The sequence below is a fragment of the Rhipicephalus sanguineus genome, chromosome 2 (assembly GCF_013339695.2).
Source record: "Rhipicephalus sanguineus isolate Rsan-2018 chromosome 2, BIME_Rsan_1.4, whole genome shotgun sequence".
Taxonomy (NCBI): Eukaryota; Metazoa; Arthropoda; class Arachnida; order Ixodida; family Ixodidae; genus Rhipicephalus; species Rhipicephalus sanguineus.
This window is the reverse complement of record NC_051177.1, coordinates 14,487,243-14,513,221: the sequence shown is the minus strand read 5'-3', so window position 1 is coordinate 14,513,221 and position 25,979 is coordinate 14,487,243. Positions and strand designations below refer to the sequence as shown.

Here is a 25,979-nt window from a genome sequence, read left to right as displayed (position 1 = left end):
TAGCGAGACAGGCCGCTGACATCGTCAAGCCTGTAGCAATGACAAAGTGGCACGCTAATGTGCAAGCCACTAAAAGACAAAAAAGCAACGGAAGCGATGGCAGTAGAGTTATACGAAGTAAATCACTCTTTTAGCGTCCGACCTGGCATAGAAGAACAAAACTTTATTTGCGCAAAAGACTTCGTTGCCTCTAAAACAGGGCAACGGTGTGTGGTCGGGCCCCTATTCCAAGGCAGCGCTGGCCCTCGCCATCCTTGAGGCCTTCCTGAGCTGGTCTCCAAGGGCAGGGCTGGAACGCAACGCCTCCCACCTCAATCTCGTGTTATCATCTTGCTCTTCGGTGTGAGCCATGCATTCCCATGTGATGTGGTAGAGCGTCGGTGTGCTCCCACACCATGGGCATATGTCTTTGTATGCTGTAGGGTAGTATGTATGTAATCTATGGATGTTTGTATATGTGTCCGTTTGGAGCCTACGTAACGCCGCAGAATCGACGGCTGAAAGGTTCTTGTGCGGTGTTGGCTAGAGTCTCCGCAACTCCCTGTAACATTGCAGGACCGCTTCGTAACTCAGATCAATGGGTGTCGGGTCCTCCACGATGTTGCCATCGGCAGCTAGGTAATTAGTGAAACCTCGAGCCGCCTCATCTGCATAGAGGTTCCCAGTAACACTCTCGTGTCTAGGGGCCCAAGTTATGTCCAGTTCTCTGCTGCTTTCGGTAAGTATCCGGTGTGCCTTGGCGCCGGCTTTTCCTTTCTGATAATTCCTGCATGCGGCCTGAGAGTCAGTGATAATTCTCAGTGGTGCTTCATGCCTTCTCTAATAGCTAAGGCAATGGCTATCTCTTCTACTTCTATAATGGTTGCTCGAGAAACCGAAGCACAGGCCGTGATTCCTCCTCTTCTGTTTACGACAACCGCCACCATATTCTTTGCGTTGGCCCAGTATGCTGAAGCATCCGTGAATATTGCAGTCAAAGGTCGGCAGAAATATTGGAACTCACTCAGACTCACTCAACAAATATATTTTGCTCTGAGAGCTCACTCGGACTCAGACTCACTAAAATTTTCCTCAGCCGGACTCACTCGCACTCAAACTCACCAACATATTGCTCCGCCGGACTCACTCAGAACTAAGTGAGTGAGTCGACTCATAGCGTGAAACTAGCTTCTCCGGTCTTGGCTCTTTAACGCCAACATAATCGGTGCTCTACGATACGGCTTTTGATCTTGTACCTTCAAATACGAGTTATCAGTGGTTGCAATCCAATAAGGACGCTTTTATGAAATTTGCGACTCACACGAGATATTTCTATCAAGAATGTCCCATGAAAGAGTTTGCAGGGGGAGGTCACACGGGCTATAATCCGATTAATCTGTTGCGTTGTTTTTCTTATCGTGCTTAAAGTGTGGAGACATCTGTTGTTCGATTGACATTCCCAGCCCTCTAAGTATTGACCTCTCCGAAATAAGCATCCCCTCAAGCCTGATATTGAGTTTGAGTCCCGGATGTGTTCTTTGTTTCTTGTGAAGGAAATCAGTTTTGATTTCTCCACCGAGCACTGTAGTCCTCTTTGTTTTGTATATGCTTCTGTTGTATTGGCTGCCAATTGGAGCTTTTCGCCCAAGTTGCCCTTCGTTATCCATATTGTTCATCGTTACGGGAGAGTGCGCACTGACGACGGAGACAAAGAGAGAACAACACGACACAACTTTCAACTCAAGTTTAAGGAAGGAAAACGGAAGAAAATAACACACAGAGTACCACTCATGCGTCACTACGCACTACGTAACGATGAATACATACCAACTCGCCCAGTTTTCTGCTTTGTTATCCATATTGTTATATCATCCGCATATAGGGAATGACGGTTGTCGGGAATTTCTTGGAGCTTTTTGGCTAGTCCAATCATGACTATGTTGAAGAGTGCAGGCGAAATGACCGCACCCTGTAGCGTTCCTTTGTTAGGATGACTGGATTCATCACCCCCTACTTTGATAACTGCTCTTCTCTGGTTGAGGAAGCTTCGGACGTACTCGTACCTCCTTTGACCACAGTTGGACTCAGCTAGGCAATCCAGTATCCCTTTGTGACTTACGTTGTCAAAGGCCCCTTTTATGTCAGTGGCCATGACAATGTGTTCTCCTGCCTTGGGGACGTTGGTTAATACTTCCTCTTTTAAAAGCAGGAGGATGTCCTGTGTTGAAAGATGTGGTCTGAAGCCAAACATGGTGTCAGGCATTAAGTTGTTTGTTTGAAGATGACGTTGTAGTCTAGTGTTTACTCATCTTTCGAACACCATTCCTAGACAAGATATAATAGATATGGGCCTAGGGTCTTCAAGGCCAATTTCTTCCCTGGTTTCGGGATCATGGTAATAATAGCGTGTCTCCATCGCTGTGGTATCGTTCCTTTAACCCAATGGTCATTTATAAACTTTGGGGGGCTGTTATAGATTCATCGTTCATGTTTCTGAACATTGCATTTGATATTTGATCCGCCCCTGCGGCTGTTTTCCGTTTTGTACTGCACTCTGAGAAAAAAAAAAGAGTCAAAAGAGGGTCACGGCCGCATGGCTCTCTTCGGGTGTCCATTTGACCCCTTTTAGAAGGTAGATGAACAGAAAGAGAGTTAGCATTTAGGCTGGAGTCACGGGACTCTCCTGAAGCGCGTTTCGATTGGCTTCCGTGATGAAGGCACCGTCGTATACGCCATACGTATCGCGCGTTTGCCGTTCGGCGCCGTTCTGGCGCGGTGGCTCGCCTCGCTCGCCGACGGAGCCAGCCGGGCTGGCGCCGCGCCTCGGCCTCATCTCTCAGTCTGCTCGGATTCTTGGAATGCATTGCGTCGGTTGTGCGGGTTGCGTCAGTTGCCTGTCGTGCAGTTGTGTTCGAACAAAAATGCGCATCTTCGGTGGCGTCGAAGCCAGGCTCCGTGCTCGAAGTCACGCTTGGAGGGCGGAATATTCATGGAGCTGCGGACACGGACAATGTGCGCCCGTTAACGGCGAGTGTACTGCATTTGTAGGTACTAATTATACAGCTTTAGCTGGGCGTCTGCAGCAGCTCTGTGGAAGTTATTTGCCAGCCATTTCCAACAGCAGCCTGCGTCCACGGAGCTGTTGCGGATGCCCAACTAAAGCTGTCAGTTAACGGGTTTACACCGTTATGCGCGTTGCTGTACAAGCTCCCATAAAATGAGCGATGCAAACAATTATCAAGGGTCATTTTTTTGCTGATCGCACATTGTGTCTGCACTGCTGAAGGTGCAAGATGTCGTTTTGAGATGCGCTTTAGTCTACTTCATAACAACATTTGCGGCCGCCGCCGTGCACTTTTTACCTTCGTTTCTGTTTGCTGTTTTCGTGGTTTGCCAACATCTGCGATGACGCTATAACAGAATCAAGCGAGTGTACGTGACTGTGGGAGTTACGTGCGCTAATTCTAGCATATGACATGCCTGGTCTCGACGTAGATGGCATCCGCGCACGCTGGGTGTCGTTCGGGCGCTCGTACTCGAATGTGTTTGCTGAGTAAGGATGGGTTACGTTTGTAAAACATGCGGTCAGTAACCGCTCACGGCGTGCCCCTGACAGCCGGAGGATGTGCTTGGGTGTCGGAATATGCTGGCGCAAAGCCGTGCTTATTCTGAAACCATATTTTGAAGTGATTTCTCAGAAAAGAAGTGCTTTCATTCATGCATAGCCAGTGCTTATTGCGAAACGATGTCCCCGCTGCCTTTTACGTGAAAATTTGTTTTCGTAACACTCGTGTCAGATGTGTGTACAGTAACGGTTCGTTGAACAAAGGGTGGTTTTAAATACAAATAAGCAGTGTCTCATCATCATCATCATCATCATCATCAGCAGCCTGTCTACGCTCACTGCAGGGCAAAGGCCTCTCCCATGTTCCGCCAATCAACGCGGTCCTGTGCTTTCTGCTGCCACGTTATACCTACAAACTTCTTAATCTATTCTACCCACCTAATTTTCTGTCTCCCCCTCACGCGTTTACCATCTCCTGGAATTCAGTCAGTTACCCTTAATGACCACCGGTTATCCTGCCGACGTGCTACGTGCCCGGCCCATATCCATTTCTTCTTCTTGATTTCAACTATGATATCCTTAACCCCCGTTTGTTCCCTGACCCACTCTGCTCTCTTCCTGTCTCTTAAGGTTACACCTATCATTTTCCTTTCCATCGCTCGCTGCGTCGTCCTCGATTTAAGTTGATCTCTCTTTGTAAGTCTTCAGGTTTCTGCTCCGTAGGTAAGTGCCGGTAAGATGCAGTGTGTATGTTGTGGTTATTCCCAGAATCCCGGATCACTTCTCCCGCCTCTTCACTCTAGTTGACAGCCACACTTGGGGAAACGAAGGTGTCGCTTGGTTTGGCGCCTCACCGCTCGTGATGGAAAAATCAAGAGCGGCGTTCGCCTTGTCAACCGAACGAGGCAGTCGGTCTTACATTTCCTTTAGTTGGACAAGACGACGTAGGAAAAGAGGTGAGTGTCCCCCACGCAAAGGAGCTTAAACCAATTTCGTTTGTTGTTTAAAACAGGCTCACATGATCTTGTGCTGCAAGTTTGTCGCCAAGTGACGTGTTACAATACCTACTATTTGCAAGTTGTGCTGTACACGATAACGGTAAAGAACTTGGTTCTTTACCATGCCTGTTTGCATTTGTAGTTTTGTTGTTAGCCTTCATTATGTCCGTGTGAACTACTTACTGTGTAGATTTTGCAAACTTTTACTGGAACTTCACTTTCTCATCATAATATCACCTTCTGCTTTTCAGATACCGTTTTTATGGTGCTCACGCTGAACAGGAGCGACAGCCTAGCAAGTCACAAGTCTGATGCCTCCAGCCGTCACCACTTTTTGATTTATTTTTAATCATAAGGAATAAATATTGAAACATGATGCTGATTTTTACAGTTTATTTTGCATCATATGACACTATGCACATCAATCAAACATTTTAGTTGGCTATAGTCATACAAGCATGTTAATGAGCAGTACCTAAACTTCTTAATTGGAAATCACAGACCATCTTTTCGCGCTTTCTATATTACTTTGCTGTGAAAGGTGTGTTGTTTTGATGAGTTTTATTAAAATTATGCTAAAATTGAACTTTTCTTTTTTTTTTGTAGTCGCTGGGCAGAACGGCAAGTATTATTGGACTTGCTTAAAATGAATAGACAATCCTTGATTACTGGTATAAGACCGTTAAACTCAGCAACTAGCCGCTCGGTAGGACAGTTTAAAAAAACAGGAAGTCTCTTTTTTGTGACACCAGGAAGAGGTTATTAATTTTACGAGCGTCATCCTTGACGAACGCCTACAGGCCTTTTTCTATTGACGTAAAAGATTTGTTTTATTCTATTCCTCATGAAGATTTGTTACGTTCTGTTGAAAAAGTCATTGATGAATATGGTGTCATTAGATTTGAAAACGTGGTTGGTCTTTCATGTGGGCATTTCTTAGAACTTCTGACGTGCTACCTTAAATCTACCTTTATTTTATGGAGGATTGTGCACAGTTGCAGAAAAGAGGCATCTGCATTGGTTCTTGCCTGGCTCCCCGACAGAGTGACCTGTTTCTAGCTCAGCTTTGTGTGAAGCTGTCGGAAAGGTTGAAGGGCACTAAGGTGGTTAGAACTTTTAGATATGTAGATGATTTCCTGTTTTTTGTGAATTGTTCTACCGAGCGGCTAGTTGCTGAGTTTAACGGCCTTATACCAGCAATCAAGGATTGTCTTGAGCACTTAGAGGTGACGCATGAGCTTCCGCAGAATGGCACCTTGGGGTTTCTGGACCTTCGCCTGTCGCTCGGCTGTGATCATTCCTGTTGGCATTATGAACCTCGTGCAAGTAAACCCCTACTCCCCTACCACTCAGCGCATTCCAAACTAGTTAAGAGGGCGATTACGAAGGTTTGCTTCAAGAGTGCCCTAACGAAGTCGTGTCACCATATGGTCCAATTCAGTTTCGACCAGCAAAGAAAGAGGCTGCTCGATGTCGGGTTTCCCCAGGCTTTGCTTGTCTCCGTAGCTGAATGTATCTTGAGGGACAGCAAAAAAAACCGAAATGCGGCGAGAACATTTAAGCAAGGGAATCGCATAAGGGTGTTACCTTACGTACACGCGGTTTCCCATAATCTGGAAAAGATTGCTCAGCGGGCCAAAGTGCGCGTGCCCTTTTCAGCGCCAAACAAGTTGGAAAGGCTGTGAAAGATTACGACGAGGAATGTAAACGAAAAATCGTGGGTGTAAAACTAATCACAAAAATAAGTTTGTTGATTGCGCTGAGTGTGTGGTGTATTGCCTGCCGCTATCTTGTGGTCGCAGCTACGTCGGACAGACCGGTCGTTGCTTGAATGACCGGCTGCGTGAACACCATTACAATATTAGAAACGTGGCAGGTGGGTTCTTAGCAATACATTGTAAGAAGTGTGGTAGTATGCCTTTGTTCGACACGTGCAGAATTCTGTCAAAAAATAGAAATCAATCAGCTTACACGCGAGATAATCGAAGCAGGAGAGATTGAAAAGTGGGGCGACATGTGCGTTAGTATGCCTTCTATCGCGCTGACGAAAAAGGAATTTGATTTCCTTGGTGTCCGTTATGATGCTTAGTAATGTTGCTGTTACTTCTGCGCAGCAGATGTGCTCATGGTTTTGCCTTTTAAGTAGTGTCGAGATCACAAAAATAAACTGTTGAAAGTAGCGCTATGTGTGTGCGTGTGTGTGACTTCATTGTGTGTTCGTCTTCAGTGCGCTCTTACCCTTCCTAAACAAGAAGGCTCCGCAATTTTTGCTGTCTCTTGAAATAATTTCTGGAACGTTGCTCTCTTCTGCTCGGTGAGCTGTAGATATTATTTATGAAGGCGCTCTTTCTCCTGCTGCCTTTATATGTGACTTGTGTTATTATATGCGGAATGTCCGTTCCCTCTATGGGTTTGTGAAATATTGCTGTAACTTTCCTGTCCACCAATGTTGTGACCTTCCAGTTGTCACCATCGGTACTGAAGGTCTCATATCCTTGTAATTTTGGTTTTGTTCCGGCTTCTTGTAGTGCTATAATAGCTGGCGACTTTTGTTGTGTCATCACAAGTTGTGGACGTGGCCTAACTCAACAAAATATTCCAAAAGAAATGCTCGAGACAAACAATATAGCATACTCCGGGCACATTCTTGCCGTCGGAGCGGCTGTCATGTACTGTAAAGGCCAAATGAATAACATCGCCGAGCGCGTGATATGTAGTATTTTTATTTATCGCGGCTCAAGTAAAGAGGAAACGCTCCGGGCGTCTCCGTCGCCCCAAAGGCGCATGAAGCAGCGCCGGAGGCGGGCTATGTGGCTCCGGCAGAGAACGTGTGCTTTAGAGGGCCCCTCACCAGGCCACATAGCAAATTTTAGTTAGACGCTGGAAGTTGTTGTGTGCCGAATGAAGAGCAGTATGCCGCAAGAATTTTTCAAATCGGTTCATTACGAGCTGAGAAAAACAATAATTTGTAGCGGCGCGAAACCATGATGCGAGGAAGCGAGTTTCAAACCCTTGCCACTCGCCCCGTGTAGCCTTCGCAAGCTAAATCCCTTCCCTGCCCTCTTCACTTGACACATACGCACGAACACGTCATGCGCATGTATGGTCACGTGCGCATGACGTGCCCGAGCCAGCCCGAGCACGCGAGCGGCGTTGCAAGGCCGCTACCTTTTTTTTTTTATGTAGCGGCCCTGGGCGTTGTGCCGGCGTTCTCTGTGATGTACTGCCTGTTTCTGCGGGACGGGCATGAAAGCTGCGACATTTGTACGGGCACGAGAGTGGCGGTATCATGAGCCAGTGCCGCATTAACGTTTACTTGGACGCGGTAGAATAAATGAGCATAATGAGCGCTCGAACGCGCCAGAGCATTACTTTCGTTTCCAGGGCTGGCGTATGCTCGATGCGCTAACCGCGGGGACACGAACGCATGGGAAAGGGAGGCACATTAGCCCCGCATCTGCAGTTCATGAAAAAAAAAACTGAAAAAGACGCACACATTTCCTTTGTGTGTCTCATTATTTCTTTCAAGTTTTATTAATCTATTCAAGCAGCAAATTACACAAACTACGCATGTCGTGTCAACTAATTATCACAGTGTCACGTGCTACTGTTGGCGACGTCAGAGCACAGTCGTCTACGTAGAGGAGCGACGTCACAGCAATACCATCTACGTAGGGCCATTTTCTCATGTACGTGAACGCCCAGTGTATGCATTGCGCTCGTTGGCTCAAAATTGTCAAACCTAGTGAGGGCCCATTTAACCGGCCGGGCGTGGTCGTCCACGGTCGCGCGCGCCTCATCTTCGGAGGGAATGTCAAAGTTCGTGTTGCGCCCATATGCAGAACGAAGGTCGCTTCCCTCGCTGCAGCGGCTGCGTTTCCTTAGGCCAGCGTTTTGTTGATTTACGCCCGGTCGCATGCTAGAGGAATGATTGTTGATTTCTGCCTGGTCGCATGCTAAAGGAGTGAGTTGCTGGTCTTACTTTGTATAACATTCCAATTCGCTGTCGCATTGATTGCTCCAGCCTTGTTGCGAAACTATGACTTTTCTTTCGCCATTTTCCCGTTCAGTTATGGTAAGTAAGTAAGTAAGTAAGTAAGTAAGTAAGTAAGTAAGTAAGTAAGTAAGTGAGTAAGTAAGTAAGTAGGTGTTCCCAATCCCTTTTGGCACAGGGCAGGCGCTCGCAGCGCCACAGGACAAAATGTTGTGCTCTCCAACACGCACTCACACACACACACACACGCACACACACACATCACTAGGCAGGCGCTCGCAGCGCCACCAGACAAAACTTCGCGCTCCACACACACTTCACGCACACACACACACGTTTTCAGCCCCACTGTTGAAAATTTTGGCCTGGTAGTACACCGCCAGTTTCGCCACCAGGGGAAACGTGCCCCCGGCCAAGTCAAGAGTCTATCCAGTTATGGCAGGCCGCTGCCGAGAGGTGGCGCCACTTTCACATGTACCCAAATCGTGGTAATAAGTAGTGAACTGCACGCACTAGACGCGGTGACAATGCTTTCGCACTATCGACGTCCAGTACATGAAATAATAAACTTTGATCGCCACTCGCCTGTGAGTACTTCGCCGAGCGCGGATAAGTTGATGCCGCCGAGGAGGACGACGGTGGGAGCGCGCACGTCTTGCATGCAGTGTGACGGCCACTTCTCGAGATCCTTTGCCGGGTTGATCTTCCAGTTCATGGGCACCGCTTCCTCCCACTCTTCACTCGCCGGTGTCAGCTTGCGCATCATTTCCGCTATCGAAGGCTGCGCATAGAGGGCACGCAACATCATAGGTCGGCAGAAATTTTGGAACTCACTCAGACTCACTCAAGAAATATATTTTGCTGTGAGAGCTCACTCGGACTCGGATTCACCAAAATTTTCCTCAATCGAACTCACTCGGACTCAGACTAACTAAACGTTTTCTCAACCGGACTCACTCGGACTCAAAATCACCAACATTTTGCTCAGCCGGTCTCACTCATACTCAGACTCATGGCTTGACCTGAGCCTGAGTAAGCCTGAGTCAGTCGACTCATGAGTCCGCTGGCATTAAGTGAGCTATTCCGATCATGGTGTAAGTGCTCTTGAATGCCAATATCTCAAATAATGGGGGCTCTACGATACGCCTTTGGAGGGGATGTCATCTAAATACTAGCTTTCAGGTGTTTCAATCAAGTGAGGACGTTTTTTTATGAAATATGCGACTCACACGACATATTTCTATTAAGAAAGTCCCGTGAAAGAGTTGGGAGGTCATAGCACCTCCTCTCCCCCCCCCCCTTACTCACGCCTCTGATCCCTAAAGATTGAGGTGATGCATGAACGCTAGTGCGCTGAGGTTTGTGGGAATAGATCTGAGTATAAACGTAGGCCAATATGGCTGATAGTAATGCAGATAGCTGAGTGGATAGGATCATAGCTCACTCATGAAATATATTTTGCACTCAGGGCTCACTCGGACTCACACTCGCCAATATTTTCCTCAGCCGGGCTCATTCGGACTCACTCACGCAAATTTTCTTCAACCGGACTCACTCGGGCTCACACTCACCAAAATATTACTCACCAGGACTCACTCGGACTCAGACTCACAGCTCGATCTGAGTCTGAGTGAGCGTGAGTGAGTCGACTCATGAATGAGTTTGCCGACCTATGCTCAAGATGGCCACGTGTTGACTAGTGGACAATGTTGGCTAATTGTAGGCTCTCTATTGTGCTTACTAGGAGACTTGGATAGCCCTGCATGCCGTTCGCTAGACGTTTGCGTCCACTAGTGTCGTTATTGAACCAGTATTGGTTCAATGTGGGGCTTTGCGAATGCCAAGTTTTCACTTCGAAGCAAATTCGAACAAGTAATATCAAGTGGGGTTCGAATCGAATATCGCTTCAAAATACTGCAGCGAAAAGAAAAGAACAGATAAGGACGAAACAAGATGACAAGGACGAGCGCCGATACGTCACGTTTCGTCCTTGTTCCTCTCTCTCTTTTTCTTGGCGCTGCAGTATCTTGTAAAGATGTACTAACGCACCAAACTCTCAACTCGAATCGAATATTTTTCGAATATTTTCTAATGCGAATAGTAAAACTACTGACTTTTACAAAAAAAAAGTTCTTTTCATCAACCAGATATGAAAAAGTAAAGTTGTTGTACAGCAAGCTATGTACAGGCAATTTATGCATTGTACAACACTATTCTTTGACAGTGCCACATATGCGGTTATTTGATGCTGTCACGAAGGATGAATGTTCTGGAAGAAGCGACACCGCTGTGCATGTGACCACTCCTCCGAACAACGAAAAGAGCCGCTCACTAGACGCACTGGTGCAGATGTGTTCTCACTGTCATCACCTAAGCACGCTCTCTCAGTTGGCAGGAGCCATGACAGGCACGATGCAGGTGCTTCATCTCGGGATAACCCAGAATAATCCTGGCTTTCCTCATTTTCAGACATTTCTTCTTAATTTCGCAATGGCTCCCCATTTGCTTGGGTGGTTCCGTTGAGTATAAGTTTGACAATCTATTGCAACAACTTGCTCGGCTTCATACACAATGCCATTCTCAGGCCATTACAGTGGAATGCTGGCCAACATTTGCAAAAGCGCACTAAAGAAGGGGGGCAATGTGGAAACTGAAGCTAGTTTCAATAGGGTTGAAAGCTGGGCTAGTTGGTGACCGAACATTATACCGTGTGGGGCACTACTTCACCATAACGTGTCAGGAAACTAGGTTGTTTACTTGTGAATTAATTTTTCCGAAATTTAGCCGTGTCAAGTAATTATTTGTGCTTATTTCAAAACTTGTTATGAAGTCTTGTGGTGTTCGAACAATCCGAATAGTATAAAAATGCCTTGCGAATCGAATACCGAACTTTTAGAATAGAATATTCCAAGTTTCGAATATTTGCATGCCCATAATTTTAGCCCTATGTATTGCTACATTCAAGAGCTCACGAGTTTAAGATAAAACACTTTTGCTGCAATTGTTACCCGGGTTTCACGCACCCCTAGTTTTATGCGAACACGCTGCATGTTATGGAATGTCTTTTATGTTATTTATTTATATTGTCACGCTACATGAGTTCGCTGGAGCCAAGAAGAAGATGAGGTAGAAGGGCGCACGAGCAGCGAGCCGTTGTGGGGCTGACCGTCCTGTCCCTTGCGCTGCACTAAACATCTCTCATTATTCTCAGCCTGTAAATAAATACATACCATCGTTACAGTTTTGGTGGAGGTGCGGGGTACGTAACACTGGACGACCGAGCTCTACCGCCCCCTCGACGCAGTAAACGGTTGGCCGGGCTACCACCGGGAGACGCTACCATGAATCACGCGGACAGACGTGATGATGGCCACGAAAGAATCGCACAACAGACTGCTCGCCCGAAACAGGCGGGCTGCACTCCTTATCGGGAGCCGCGCACATTCTCGGGAAGAAAAGATGAGGACGTCGACGACTGGTTGCGGCACTATAAGAGGGTGAGCCGCCTTAATGAATGGAGCGCCTCTGCACAACTCTCGCATGTTGTCCTGTACCTTGCCGGAACTGCACTTCTGTGGCTTGACAACAATGAGGATGTACTGACAACTTGGGAAAACTTCGTTGACGAGATAAAGAAGTGCTTCGGTGATTCGCTCTCGAAAAAGAAAAAGGCTGAGCAGACACTTTCACGGCGAGCACAGCTACCTGGAGAGACGTGCACGACCTACATAGAAGAGATACTAAAGCTATGTGGAATAGTCAATCTAAACATGTCAGATGAGGACAAGGTGGGACATTTGCTCAAGGGAATCGCCGAAGATGTTTATAATTTTCTTATCTGTAAGAAAGATCTCACGACGCCATCCGACTTGAGGCGTCACTGCCGTGCCTTTGAAGCGCTCAAAATACGGCGGGTACTTCCGAAGTTCGGCCGACTGGACAACGTCACGACTGTAGCAAGTGTAGACATCTCTTCCTCTGACGACCTCGCCGCTATGATACGGCGTGTTGTCAGAGACGAACTGGCTCATTTTCAAGGTGGAGATGCCAACCGCGTGTGTCACCAATGTGCATTGTATGAGCGCTATCTGGAACTACCGGTCTCATGGTCGCGACATGCATACACCAACCGCGATGACGTCCATATGGAGAGCACCATGACACAGCCTCAAGTGACGACTTTTACGCGTCGACAGGACGTGCCGCCTCGGCGAGTGTCTTCCGACTACGTACGTAATGCCCAGGAGACCTGTGTCCTACAACAACGAGAACCACCGTAACCCACCTGTCTGCTTCAATTGTGGTGTTCAGGGACACATCTAGAGGTACTGCAGACGTCGTCCGCAACGCACTGCAAGAGATCGTGCGTATCCGCTTCGCATGCAAGGTGCCGCACCCTGGCAACCATCTGCCCCCGCTACCCCTTTTCGCCTGCCACCTCGGGAATACATGCCCAGGAATCCCTCTCCGGTGAAGACGCAGATGCGTGAAGGTTTGTCCTGTGGACTGATTGAGCCGGACTATTCTAACACGCTAAAGAAAAGCCTTATATTCCCTCGCTCACTTGTCCTACTCGAAGGCGGTTCTACTCACGTGTGGACGGTGAACGTGTCCTCCGAGTCCGTTATTTTACCTGCTGGGTTGAACTTAGCGTACTTTGGAGAAGATACCGCTATGAGTATTCGTGCAGTTGCTGTCACTACCGACAAAACTTCGCCACTCTCTGACCACTCGTCAAAGTTCAACGGCATGATCAACAAGTCGCTCCCCTCGTCCGACCAACGCGCGCTCCACGAGCTTCTTGTGCGCTATGCCTCCGTCTTTGACTTTGCACAACCTGAGCGTCTGCCTCCACCACCGCAGTCCCGCGCGCACCACTGCATCAATACTGGGGCTGCAGCCCTCATTCGACAGAAGCCGTACCACGTCTCTCCCACCGAGAGGAAGGTGCTCGACGACCAGGTTAAGGAGATGCTACAGAAAGGTGTCATCCAAGAGTCCTGTAGTCCTTGGGCAGCTCCCGTTATACTGGTCAAGAAAAAAAGATGATTCGTGGCGATTCTGCGTCGACTACAGACGCCTAAACGCAGTAACGAAAAATGATGTCTATCCGCTTCCATGAATAGACGATGACATATACTTCCTACATTCCGCTTTGTACTTTTCATCTGTCGACTTGCGCTCAGGCTACTGGCAAATACCTATGAGCCCACAAGACAAAAAGAAGACCGCTTTCATTACGCCGGATGGCCTCTTTGAGTTTAATGTAATGCCCTTTGGCTTGTGTGATGCTCCGGCAACATTCGAGCGATTCATGGACACGATCCTTCGCGGCCTCCGATGGGAAATATGCATGTGCTACCTTGACGACGTGGTCATTTACGGCAAGACATTGCACGAGCACAACCAACGGCTTGAAGTTATTCTCGACTGCATCCGCCGTGCAGGACTGATCCTTAACTCGAAAAAGTGTCACTTTGGTGAGCGTCAAACGCTTGTCCTTGGTTTTCTTGTCGACAAGGAAGGTATTCGTCCCGACCCTCAGAAGCTTGCCGCCGTCCGTGAGTTCGAGCAACCGAAGACAGTGAAAGACCTCCGCAGCTTCCTTGGGCTGTGCTCGTATTTCCGCCGTTTCATCAAAGACTTTGCACGTCTAGCTCATCCACTCACGTCTCTGCTTCACAAGGACACACCCTTCGCATGGACTGCTGAGTGCGAGTCTGCGTTCAGTGAGCTAAAGCTTTTACTTACCTCTGCTCCAATTTTACGCCATTTTGATCCTGAGGCATCAACTGAGCTTCACGCCGATGCTAGTGGTGTGGGCATTGGAGCAGTACTTGTACAGATACATAGCGGACGCCAACAAGTCATCGCCCATGCAAGCGGTACACTCACAAAGGCAGAACGAAACTATACCGTCACCGAAATGGAATGCCTCGCGGTCGTGTTCACCATTCAGAAGTTTCGACCATACCTGTACGGCCGTCCCTTCAGGATAGTCACCGACCACCATTCACTTTGCTGGTTGGTTGGACTACGCGACCCCACCAGCCGGTTAGCTCGCTGGTCATTACGGCTGCAAGAATACGACTTTTCCGTCACATACAAGAGTGGTCGCTGTCACACCGATGCTGACTGTTTATCTCGACTTCCGTCAGCAAGCACCCGAGATGGGGAGGATGACTTGGACGAATATCTTTTCGGAATATCCACGGAGTTTCCTGATGCCGCCGCCTTCAAGCGTGAACAGGAGCAAGACCCTTCCGTAAGGACTCTTCCTGATGCCGCTCGGTCAGCAGCACGGAGTTCACCTTTCACCATATCCGCAGGTTTATTGTACAAGAAGAACTATTCCGCTGAAGGTGCTCCACTCCTCCTCGTCGTGGCCCAGAATCTTAGACCCGAGATCCTTCGCGCAATGCACGATGACATTACATCAGGTCACCTAGGCTTTGCTCGGACGCTACACCGTGTGCGTCAGCGTTTCTACAGGCCCAAGCTCTGGAAGACAACAAGACAGTACGTTGCCAGCTGTGCTATTTGCGAACGTCACAAGCAACCAACAACGCCTCCGGCGGGTGCCTTGCAGCCAGTTCAGCAACCAACCCTTCCTTTTGAAAAGATTGGCGTCGACTTGCTTGGCCCCTTCCCTAAGTCATCTGCTGGGTGTCGATAGATTATAGTGTGTGTGGACTACCTGACGCGATATACTGAGGCGGGAGCGCTCACTTCCGCTACAGCAGCTGACTCATTCTTCCTGCTGAACTCTGTCATTCTTCGTCACGGTGCTTCGCGTGTTGTGATTAGTGACCGAGGACGACAGTTTACAGCGGATGTTGTTGAAGAACTATTACGCCTTTGTGGGTCTGACTATGGGCCAGGGGCGTAGCCAGAAATTTTTTTCGGAGGGGGGGGGGTTCAACCATACTTTATGTATGTTCGTGCGTGCGTTTGTATGTGTGCGTGCCTATATACGCAAGCAAAACTGAAAAATTTCGGGGGGGGGGTGCAACCCCCCCCCCCTTGGCTACGCCCCTGCTATGGGCACTCGTCCCCCTAGCACCCTCAAACAAACGGCCTGACTGAGCGCACGAATCGCACCTTGACCAACATGCTTGCCATGTATGTGTCGAATCACCACAAAAATTGGGACTCTGTTTTGCCATTTGTTACGTACATACAACACGGCGAAGCACGAAGTCACCGGGTATGCGCCTTTCTTCTTGCTCTACGCTCGCCATCCCCAAAGCTTTATCGACACGATACTTCCCTGGTCTCCACACGAAGACTTCTCAGTAGCCCGGACTTTATGTCGGGCTGAAGAAGCTCGTCGACTGGCTCGCCTCTGGACTATTTCGTCACAAGATCGAGCCAAAACACGTTATGACGCTCGACACACGCCTGTCACATTTGCTCCTGGAGACTTTGTTTTGCTTTGGACGCCTGTGCGGAAAGAAGGATTCTGCACGAAGTTTTTGTCCAGGTATACCGGACAATACGTCATCTTGAGACGTTTGAGTGACGTCACGTTCGTCATCGCCAAAGTGTCCTCTCACAACCGGCGGTCACGTAGAACCCAAGCAGTACATGTTGCCCGCCTCAAGCACCACCACCTACGTCACTCTCTCGGAGAGCTTCGTCTGCACCCGGGGAAATTGTCACGCCACATGAGTTCGCTGGAGCCAAGAAGAAGATGAGGTAGAAGGGCGCACGAGCAGCGAGCCGTTGTGGGGCTGACCGTCCTGTCCCTTGCGCTGTACTAAACATCTCTCATTATTCTCAGCCTCTAAATAAATCCATACCATCGTTACAATATATTTAAGAATACTGCCAATCTCTCTAGAGATTATATCGGCGAAGGCACAAGAAAACATTTGTTTACGCAAAATGATACCAGGTTGACGTTATACATTACTATTAGAAGAGCGCATGATTAAAACAATTTTAATAACAAATTCATGCACGAGATAATCGCTGAAAACAACTATAAAAGAGATAAGCTATACGTTTGCGACACGGCAAATGATCGGCACTTATACATTTACATAACAACACATTATAAAACAATTTTAAGAACAGCAAATTAATCGAAGAGCATGTCACTTAATAAAATAATGGTATCTCCCAAGTAAAGAAATTGCTGCGATGACATCTTGTCATCTATCGTACTTCAGAAACCATAGCGCACTAAACGAGACGAGATGAAAACGGGACAATCGTTTCGTCGACCACGATGGCGCACGCGTGGTGTCATTTGCGCTACTGACGCTACTGACGTGAATTGAGCAGTTTGTGCAAAATGTCTGTCCCCGCGTCCAGACCCAATCGGTCGTGTACTACAAACCACGCAAATAAATTTAGAGATTGTATATGTAACGTACTTTATCAGCTGCCGTTGTCTTGTGGAAAATATTACGTTGGTCAGACGGGTCGGTGTTTGAATGAAAGGTTGAACGAGCACCTGTACAATGTTGATCGGTCAAAGCAAGGGTGGCTATCCGCTCACTGTAGCACGTGTGGGTGTCGACCAAGATATTCAGATTGTAGCATTGTCGCCAAAAGCAGAGATCGCATCACACGCGAAATCATCGAAGCTGGTAAGATTTTTTCTTTAAAGGATGATTGTGTAAGTACCCCCTCTGTCGCTCTCACTGATAGGGAAAAGATCTATTTAGGTTTGTCCACGTGATGAATTGTAACATCGCTGTGTTCCGCGCATGGCTGGTGTAACAGTGTGTAACTGTATAAAAGCGAAGATTCAAAAGAAATAAACTGTTGGAAGTTCAGCGCTCTGTGTCCTCTTCTGTCCCCTCCTGTAAGCTGCGCTGTTTTGCACTCATAATCATGTTGTACCAACAGCCCAATCCTACAGTCTTCTAAGTTTCATGGAGCGGGAATGCCTGATGATATGTAGACGAATTTTGATATGTGCCTAAACAACGGCAGACTACTTACAGCAAACCGAACAGCTCAATCACGCAGTAACAAGGCTTGCCGCCAGGCTACGCGACATGTTGGGTATTGTGAATTTCAAATCGCGAAAAGAACAGTCGATTCTGTCACTATATTTCCGACTTCCCCCTTTCAGCAATTCCCTGTGACAGCTTCTGGCCGGTTTAAGGGTGCCCCATTCGCATCGCCTTTTCATTCGCATGCCATGCTTGTCTTCTCAGTGGACACCTCAACCGCATTGTGAAAGAGGAGAAACATTTGTGCGCCTAAGTTTGGCCGTTGTAAACTCTCCTAGGGCGCCTACTGCAATTACAGCTGCGAAGTGCCCGCAACACGTCTGTAAGGCCATACGCGCACATGCGTAGCTGCAATCTTCGTTGATGCTGTGACAGGTGATGATGAATTATAGCTGAGCCCTTTGTAATCGGTTGAAACCGTTCAGCCACCCACTATTTATGAATTCATATGGTGTGGCGCCTGGGGTGATTCTACATTTCTGCCACGTAATATTACGTCTGTTAACGTGACTGCTTGCCCTTCATGACGACTGTGCAGGATCTGTTTCCGAAGCACTTGAAAGCACTGGCATAGCTGTGTCGTAGAATACTGGACTGCCACGCCGAACGCGTGGGTTCAATTTCGGCTTGAACCTACAATTTTTTTTTATTTTGCATACACCGCGATTTTTCACTCACGGACAACGTCGATTTTCCCTCACAATCGACGCCGATTCCGGGACCGCAATTTCTACGACACGGGCTCTCTACGCGATAGAGCGAAGTACACTGTGCAACCAATCTATGAGTAAGGCGGCGTAAAAATGTTTTGCCACACCGCATGATAACTGGCTGATCGCACCTCTGCTGATCAAGCATCAATGCGTCCAATCGCTAGTTGCTCAAACCACTGGAGTAGCCAGAAATTTTTTCCAGAAGGGGGGGGGGGGTTCACCATACATTATGTATGTTCGTGCGTGCATTTGTATGTGTGCATGTGTAATGCACATGCGAAATTGGAAATTTCCGGGCGGAGGGGGGGGGGGGGTTGAACACCCCCACCCTAGCTACGCCAGTGGCTCAAACCGTGAACTAGAATGAGATGTTGGGAAGAAATGAGCGCGACGACAGCTTCATTTTACACCACAATCCCATCACTGGAGAATTAAATGGAGCACTGTGCTTCGCAGTGACGCGTGCTTTATCTGGTAAAACTGAACGAATAATTTGGCACCCGTAATTTCGGCCTACATGACCAATTTTGAATGTAAAAACCTGTAACTAAGCTTTTATAGATATTACATTCAGTTACTAAATACAAACGTGTATGTTGTCCAATAAGTAGAACTGTAATGCGCTTATTTAGCGAAATTATGACGTGAATCTTCCTAGCGAATGATGTCCATCTGGGCATATTTTTATCCAATGTAGAAGTACTGGTTAAAGGGGCCTGACAACAGTTGAACACAATCAGAAGGCGTTCAGTATCTGTAGTCAAGGCTCCTGTCAAACTGAGTCAAATGTCACTGCAATGCACGATGCATTGAATTAACAGCTTTGTATTAAAAAAAACACAGCCAAAAATCGTTTTTTCCTCCTTCGCATTGTCATCACCATCTACGGAGCAAGCGGGCTGGACAGGTGTCGGCCAGTTTCATGAACGGTGCCGAGCGCCTTCCAGCCTAAATTAATCGTCTCAAGAAAATATCGGCGGCATCAATGTCGATTGGATTCAGTGACCATTTAGCGTTTAGTGACGCTGTTTATTCACGTTTTTTATTTGCATTGAACTTCTTCTAGCATAGCAAAAGGGGTGTGGTTTAATTCCTTCATTGACACTGTCCTGCTACCTGAGCGCGCTCAAACAAGTAGCCGAATGCGTGACGTATGGCTGGTAGTTGAGTCTGACTGACTAAATGCACGTGGAACGCATGTAACGTGGCAGCTCACCTTGTCGTTGAGCGTCACTCGGTGCAGGTAGAGTGGCAGGTAGTCGTCAGGCGCCCTGCGGACCTCTTCGGTTTCCTCAGAAAGGAAAGCGTACGTCGAGGCCTCGCGTACATCCTTGCTCCTGAAATCAGTGGACATCTCAGTCTGCGTGTCGGCAGTCCTGGTTCCGGGCCTCCCTTGCAGCGACTCCCTGGACATGACGTCCCAGTCAGAGCTGACGGCAGGGTGCAAGTCGTCCTTGGACATAGGTGTGCTTCTTTTTGGCTCTTCCACGCCTGCCACTATGTCCCGCTCGATGACTACCATGGCCGAAGTGTCACGCTTCTCTTCATCCGAGGGTCTCTTCAGCACTGGAACGACCACCTGCTCCTCGACAGGCACCCTGCTGACGGACGCGTGGCGCTCCTTCGCAGGCTCCTTCATTCGTCCGATCTCGGTACGCTCAACGATAAGGTCGCTGGGTGCCTTTCTTTCAATTTTTGCAGCCGTGGCTTTGACCTCATGCTTGATTACAGCCGGCTCGACTTCGCGTGGCGACGTCTCCGCGTGTGCATAAGTGGCGAGCTCTTCTCTAGGCACGATTATCATTTTGTCATCTTTTTTCGGTGTTTCACCTTTCTCTTCTAGCTGTTTTTGTACACTTAAAGGCACGTGAGCTTCACTGACAGATCGTTTAGGTTCAATCTTGTTCTCTGGCTGCCGCTCTACTATCATACCTTCCTGTGGAATGCCTTCTTTCTGAAACGTCTTTTCGGCTACCTGCTTGCCAGCCAGCTCTGCTATTGCAGACGGTTGAGGAGGCTTCAAAGCTTGTGCCGCATGTTCAGCTTCTGTTGCAGGCTCGTCTTTTACCAATACTTTGCTCGTAGTGTTCTGGCGCTCATCTATTGGCACTAGCATCGTGCCTTGCTCTTCGGGTCTTTCTGCCTTCTCTTCGCGGTGCTTCTCCGGCGAAATTGTGTCCTCAGTGACTGGCACGGCTTGTGTCTTTAGTCCGCTTGGTTGCGATGGGCTCACCTCTTTGGTTGACAGAAAAGTACGGGGGGCTCCCTCTCCATCCTTGTCGGGTGCATCAGCCGCCTCTTTTGTAGCTTGCACCCTGCCGTCTGGTTCAGCTCCGCCTTGTGTAGATGGCTTGTGGGTCGGAAGAAATACACGTGAAGAAACGTCGGTTTCAGGTTTTGGTGCAGAACTCTCTTGTGTACTTTCGACCCCACGATGCTCTGGCATCACTTCACTCTCAGCAACACTGATAGGTAACCCGTCGACCTTGGGAGGCGCTTCGTCAGCACGCTTTGTACCGAGAAATTTCCGTTTATCATCGGCGCCTGCTGTCGAAGCGAAGGATCGAGCAGACTGCGCAACGTGTTCGGTATCCAGCGTTTCCTCGTGAAGGGTCGGTGTCTTTCCTGTTTCCCCGAACTGGCCGCTTGGCTTGCGCTCGTCGATATGACTCTTTTCCCAGGCCGGTTCCTCTTCACTCTTTGAAGTGGGAGGCTTTGGTTGTGATGACTGGTCCTCTGTTATTGCGCGCTGTGCGATTTCCACTCCAACGGGCAGAACAGAAAGCTTGACTTCTTTTTCTTCCACAGGTCCCGGTTTTTCAGGCGGAAGAAGAGTGCCTTCTTCTCTGGTGAAGCTCACGTGATGGATAACCGGGGACCTGGGGTGGCCTCCTTCAGTGTCCGGTCGGAGGAATGATCTTGGTGGTCCCTCAAGTGGCTGCAGACCAGACGGCTCAGGTCGTTTGATACTGATTTCTCGCTCGTTCTTCAACCGAATTTCAAAGTCAGGCGTAGTCATTGCGAGTGCATCACTCTCGTAGACGATGACGACCGACTGACGCCGATCTGCGTCGGTGTGGGATGGTGCGGAAGGCCCTGGGCTGGCAGGCTCAGCCTCGGGTGGAATGGTAACTTGCTTTTCCTCGGCACCTTTCTTCCCCTCGCCTTCCTGCACAAGAAACTTTCGAGCACCCACAGCCGCGTCAACCGGAGCCGCTTTTTCTTGCTCGCCTGCCTTGTAAGGTGCATCACGAAGTCTGGAGTCCCTGAGTTGTTGAAGCTCTGTTTCCCAATCAGACATAGGCCCCTTGTTGAAATCAGAAGCGTTGAGAATCGGCTCACCCGGCTCTGTGTCTGCTTGGCCGCCTTCTAGTGTAGACGGTGCCAGTGTGTCAGCTTTCGGTGATTCAGTGGGAGCCACCGTCGCTCCTGGTGGCTGGGCAAGCTTCTCCCCAAGTAGCGCCAGCTCCGCAGAATCTGCAGGCTCACTAGCTGGAGTACCGACATGCAAGAGCTCTTCAGCTTTGGGTAGTGCGCTACCGAGGTTGCGCGCTCGGCAGAGGTTCATTTCAAACTCCAATATCTCGCGAACACGTTTCTCTTCATCGAGAACAATTTCAGGTGTTTCTGGAGCTTCGGGTTTTCCTTGCGTTGTCTCCGTCCCTTCACCCTCCTTTGTTGCGTGCTCTTCAATCTCGCCTGCTGCAGTTGTAGTTGTTTCATTCTCGTCTTTCTTTTCAGATTCCGGCAATGAAGCTGGACTTATTTCTATTGCAACATTTAACTGAAGCATTTCTTGAGAAGGTTCTTTTGAAAGGGCCTTTTCTTCTGTCTTAGCCGCTACTCCTTCCTCTATGCCACCCTCTGCTAACACGCCTTCCCGAGCCACAGCAGCACGGGGCTCATGCGCTGGTGGCGACGCACGAGCCCTCGTTTCGCTCGCAGCTGTATCAGATGACACAGCCATAGCATCGATCTCGGGCACTTCTGGAAGTACTGCGGGCGCTGATTGTAGTTCCTTGACATCGGCTTTTTTTTCTGCACTTAGCCTCTTGGCCTCCACGGTTGCTTCTTTGAGCTCCACTTCAGGAACCGGTACAATAACCTCCGCCTTCTTCTCCGTTTCATGTTTTGTTACTGCAGGTGCCAGAGCTTCTGGCTCTTCTATTGTCTTTGTTACTGCTGTCTCTGTCAGTGGTTCTTTGTGTATGGCAGTTATTTCTTCTGGTAGCTTATCTTCCTTCAACACTGGTACTTCCGGCTCCATTGATGGCTCTTGAGGTGCAGGTTGCAGTAAAATAGACACATCCTCAGTTTTTTTCTCTTCCGCAGGCTTTGTACCGGTAGGAATTTGTGCGGGGACTTCCATTAATGGTTCTTTAGGCAGAGGTTCTAGTAAAGGAAAAACAGCCTGAGTTTCTTTCTCTTCTGGAGGCTTTGTCACCGTAGGAATTAAAGCGTGTACTTCCGACTCTTGCAATGCCTTTGACGGCGCATCCTCGACATCCTTTTTCTCTTTTACGTCAGTTATTTCCTCAGGTACTTTCTCTTTCTTCAATGCTGATTCTTCCGGTTCCATTATTGGTTCTTTAGGCACAGGTTCCAGTAAAGGAGAAACAGCCTCTGTTTCTTTCTCTTGTGGAGGCTTTGCTTGCGTAGGAATTAAAGCGTGTCCTTCTGACTCTTTCAGTGACGGTACAGCCTCAACACGCTTTTTCTCTAGTACGTTAGTTACTTCTTCAGGTACTTTCTGTTTCGTCAACGCACCTTCTTCTGGTTCAATTAATGGCTCTTTAGGCACAGGTTCTAGTGAGGGAGAAACAGCCTCAGTTTCTTTTTCTTCTGGAGGCTTTACTTCTGTAGGAATTAGAGCATGAGCTTCCGGTCTTTTGAATGCCTCCATTGGTGCAGTCTCTTCCAACTTTTGTTCTGGCAGAATGTGTACTTCATCAGCGGGTTCGTATTTTTTTGGACCTGATTCTTCAGGAGTCTTTAAGGGTTCTTTGAGCGACGACTCTAATGTAGAACAAACAGGTTCAGGCTCTCTTTCCCTTGGTGACGTTACTTCTATTGGAACTAACGCATGAATTTCAGGCACTTCCACTACTTTTGTTGACAACGCTCGAGCCAAATACGCTGTTGGTGCCGCACTCACAGCCGCTTCAGGCAAACTCGTTTCTATAGAAGGTAAACTGTGGTCTTCTGGTTCTTGGACGGGCTTTGTTGCAGTAGCCCCATACGGCTTTTCTACTACTTTGGGAGATGCTGCTTTTTCTGACGGCTCTTCCACTTGACATTTTGCTGTTTCAGGATAGGGTGCAGCCTGATCAACCGTGCCTTCACCTTTCGGTGGCTTTCCGGTGTATTGATTTTCAATAGCTAGCTGTGGCAGCTCTGGCATTACGAATGTTTCTTGTGATCCCTTTGGGACAACTCTTGTTTCCAAAACCGGTGAGGCTGCTGTTGAAGGCTCCTCGAATGCTTTTGTTTGAGTCACCTGTTTCATATTTTCTAACGGCTTGGTAGCTACGGGAACTTCTGATGGCGCTTTGGTTTCAACTTTTGTTCTTTCGAGAATGCGTAAGTGATCTTCAAGTTTGCGTTCCGGTAGCTTTTCGCTCACCTGGCGTTGTGTGTATAGCTCAGACAGCTGTGGCATTACAAAACCTCCTGAAACCTTAGTCAGAAGCCTCGTTTCTGAAATTGGCGAGGGCGCTGTTGAAGTTTCTTGAAATGTCTTTATTGAAGGCGACACTTGCATTTTTTCTGCTTTTGATGATGGAACTGCTGCCGTAGAAGATGGAGCTTCAGTTTTCACTTGAGTTGCTTCTAAAGTGGATGCTATCTCTTCATCTTTTAGTGCCTTGTCGCCGACTTGGCGTTCTACGGGCAGCTGTGACATTGCTGGCATTGGAAGCGTTTCTGACGAAACTTTGGGCCCAAGTCTTGTTTCTGAAAGTGGTGAGGGTATCGTGGAAAGTACCGTGCCTTCCAGCTTTTCGCCCGACTTGCTGGTGATTTCCGCTACTTCGTGAGTCCTTGCTGCTTTTGTTACGTCTAATGATGCCTTTTCTGTGTATTGTGGCAATACTGCGTTCTCTGACGACTTTTGAAGAGCCTTCTCCGGTATCTTAAGCAGATCCCTCGGAACGGCTAGCTCCGTTTGCGTCTTTCCAGTGGCAACCTCTGCTTTGGATTCTTTTGCCGCTTCGGCTAAAGCATCCGAGCTTCCTCTACTGGGATGTCCTAAGTTTACATGCATTATCAACCATTGCGTGTGCTGCTGCTGCAGTTGGATGCGACTGTTCATTTTTCTGAACTTTCTCGAGAGGCTCCTTCATGACAGCATTTGGAGGAGGATATCTGCCAAGGTATCCGTAAAACGGATTTAAAGGACGACGAGATACCTCTTCTGGATCGGTGTAAGAGTATCCTATATACTTTGCCTTCATGTCCTGCGCACTCTCAGTAGACTCGACGGCAGATTTAGATGGCACGGGTTCTTCCAGTATTTCTACTTCTTCAGACCACGGTTTGTGTTCCACAATATCATTTGACAGAGCTTGCTGGATGGCAGTATCTGGTGTGACAACTTTTTTCTCCATTATCTCGACGACTGCTCCAGGCTCATGTGCGGTCACTGTCGCTGCCGCTTCAGCTGCTTCTGACTCGATGATTGGTTGCCTTGGCGCCTGTGCCGCTTCCAGCTTTGGCGCCCCTGTCGGAAATCGCGTTTCTTCTACGGCTGGCTTCTCTGACATCGATTCTTGTTCGCGCTTTGTTTCCACCTCTGCTGCCTTTGACAAAGGCTTAATTTCTGCAGCAAATGTTTCTACGAGTTCGCGACTGGTTTTTCTGATAGGTGGCGCTTCTGTGCTTTGTGTTCGCTCTTGTTCAGATATTCCGCGTTCGATAAACAGATATTTAGATAAACCATGTGTTTGCTCTTGTTCAGATATTCCGGAACCTTTCATTTTTGTTTCTTCTGGGGCTGATGGTTGTGACACCGCTGAACCTCGTACATCTGGGAATTGCAGACTTGGCAGATTAGATAACCGTTTTTGTACACCTGGAGCAGGTACCTCTGTTACTGCGCTTGTTTTTTCGACAACCGATATCAGCGTTTCCGATGACGGCTGTGATGCTGCCGCAAGCGGGGCTTCTGATATCTCTTTTGTTTCTTCTAGAGCCGGCATCGGTGGTTCTGATACAAGCTCCAAGCCTTTTGCCATTGGTGCTGCCTCTAAATCTTTCGTTTCTTCCGCAGTCGCTTTATGCTCTTCTGATGTGGGCTTGAAGTGTTCAGCGACTGGTGCCTCCGCTATATCTCTTCTTTTTTCTAGAGCCGGCACTGATTGGCTCTGAAACAGGCTCCAAGCCTTTTTCGAGTGGTGTGGCCTCTAACTCTTTCGTTTCTTCCGCAGTCGGTTTAGGCTCCTTAGATGTGGGCTTGAGCTGTTCAGCGACTCGTGCTTCCGCTATCTCTTTTGGTTCTTCGAGAGCCGGCACCACCGGTTCTGATACAAGATCCAAGCCTTTTGCAAACGGTGCCGTCTCTAACTCTTTCATTTCTTCCGCAGCCGGTTTAGGCTCTTCAGATGTGGGCTTGGCGTGCTCAGGGACTGGTGCTTCCGCTATCTTTTTTGCTTCTGCTAAAGCCGGCACCGCCGGTTCTGATACAAGCCCCAAGCGTTTTGCGATTGGTGCTGCCTCTAACTCTTTCGTTTCTACCGCAGCCGCTTTATGCTCTTCTGATATCGG

At 48.4% G+C, this 25,979-nt stretch overlaps 1 protein-coding gene across 1 annotated transcript; it reads right to left on the bottom strand.

Annotated features, from left to right (window-relative positions):
- Positions 1-522: 522 nt before the first annotated feature.
- LOC119382438 (titin) lies at positions 523-24,953 on the bottom strand. The gene is made up of 3 exons (XM_037649045.2): positions 19,435-24,953; positions 9,122-9,317; positions 523-647 (listed from the first exon to the last, which is right to left on the bottom strand). Exons 1-3 carry the CDS (start codon positions 24,526-24,528, stop codon positions 523-525), a joined length of 5,415 nt encoding a protein of 1,804 aa, XP_037504973.1. The 5' UTR covers positions 24,529-24,953.
- Between the last annotated feature and the right edge of the window lie 1,026 nt (positions 24,954-25,979).